Below are 1,269 nucleotides of genomic sequence, written 5' to 3'. Positions count from 1 at the left end.
ACACTGGAGTGGTTTAAAAAGAGAAAGTGAATGTTCTGGAGTGGCCCCGTCAAAGTCCTGACTTGAATCCAATAGAAAATTTATGGTGAGACTTGAATATTGCAGTCCATCAACGATCCTCAAAGAACTTGTCAAAATTGGAGCAATTTTGCCAGGAAGTATGGGCAAAAATTACACCATCCGATTGTACAAAGCTGGTAGAAACCTATCCAAAAAGATTCACAGCAGTAATTGTTGCCAAAAGTGCTTCCACCAAGTACTGATTTAAGGGGCTAAATCAGCAAATTTCAATTTATATATTTTTTTTGCAGGTTTTGAGAACATTCAACCAACTTCACACATAACAGTGTCAAGTTTGATCATTAGAATTTGAATAAAAATAAGTTCATTAAAAAAATTGTTTACATTATTTGTATTTCATCAAAATGTGACATTATTGGTAGGGGGTGAATACTTTTGCAAGACACTGTAGATAGTTATTATGAGTTATTTTCAAATTGATTTTGTTTCTGATTCCATTATCCAGACAGAAGTTGAAGAGGAAAGTACAGCTGACTTAGAGAAGGTTACTAAGAAATTATTGGAAGTTAACCAGGAGTATCTTCAAAAAACAAAACAGTATGACCAATTCTATGAAGAATACAGCAAGACTTTGCAAGATATTCATCTGCATAGGCAAGCACTGGATGCTTTCAATGAGACAATAGCAATGTTGGAAGAGCAAATTGAACTACATACTGAGTATCAGAATGAAGCCATGCGGCATGAATTGCCTGGGTAAGAGTTGAAATGTTCTCAGGAATTAAAGGAGATAGATAGTAATGTAGAAATATTTGTAAGGAAAATATTTCCAAATCACAGTTTCTCAGTCTTTGCAACAAAAAAAACATGGAATGAGAAATTTGAAATAAAACATTGTCAAGTGTCATAAAAATACATTTGAATTTGGTATTTGTTTTACCAGATCTATAGTACATACACATATGTGAAATATAAGTATTTCCAGTCATTTGTATCTTAATCTTATCAGATATGGAATGGAGGTATGATGTTTTCAGGCTGTGTTTTCTTGCTTTTGACACTGTATATTAATAGGGTATGCATATGTATATATTTATATTAATCTATATACCATAATAATATGTACCATAGACATATATGAAGAAGTATGGTAAGGATTTTTCTCTAGGATATATACTAAGAAATCACGTCTGACCTATTTATTAAGTGTCAGTTTTTTTCAGATGTATAGACAAATATGAGTATATC

The 1,269-nt window shown here is 32.0% G+C and overlaps 1 protein-coding gene across 3 annotated transcripts in view; it reads left to right on the top strand.

Moving 5' to 3' along the window:
• The window catches only part of LOC106466724, a 79,563-nt gene extending 78,762 nt beyond the window's left edge, over positions 1–801 (top strand). For all 3 annotated transcript variants that reach the window (XM_022394812.1, XM_013927028.2, XM_022394811.1), the window contains one exon: positions 527–801. In XM_022394812.1, the coding sequence (XP_022250520.1) occupies positions 527–781 (255 nt within the window). In that variant the 3' untranslated portion in view covers positions 782–801. The remainder of the gene's footprint in view (positions 1–526) is intronic.
• Positions 802–1,269: the final 468 nt, after the last annotated feature.

Source organism: Limulus polyphemus, unplaced genomic scaffold (assembly GCF_000517525.1).
Source record: "Limulus polyphemus unplaced genomic scaffold, Limulus_polyphemus-2.1.2 Scaffold2362, whole genome shotgun sequence".
Taxonomy (NCBI): domain Eukaryota; kingdom Metazoa; phylum Arthropoda; class Merostomata; order Xiphosura; family Limulidae; genus Limulus; species Limulus polyphemus.
Note: the sequence above shows the minus strand (reverse complement) of the source record. Positions and strands in the feature narration are given on the sequence as shown.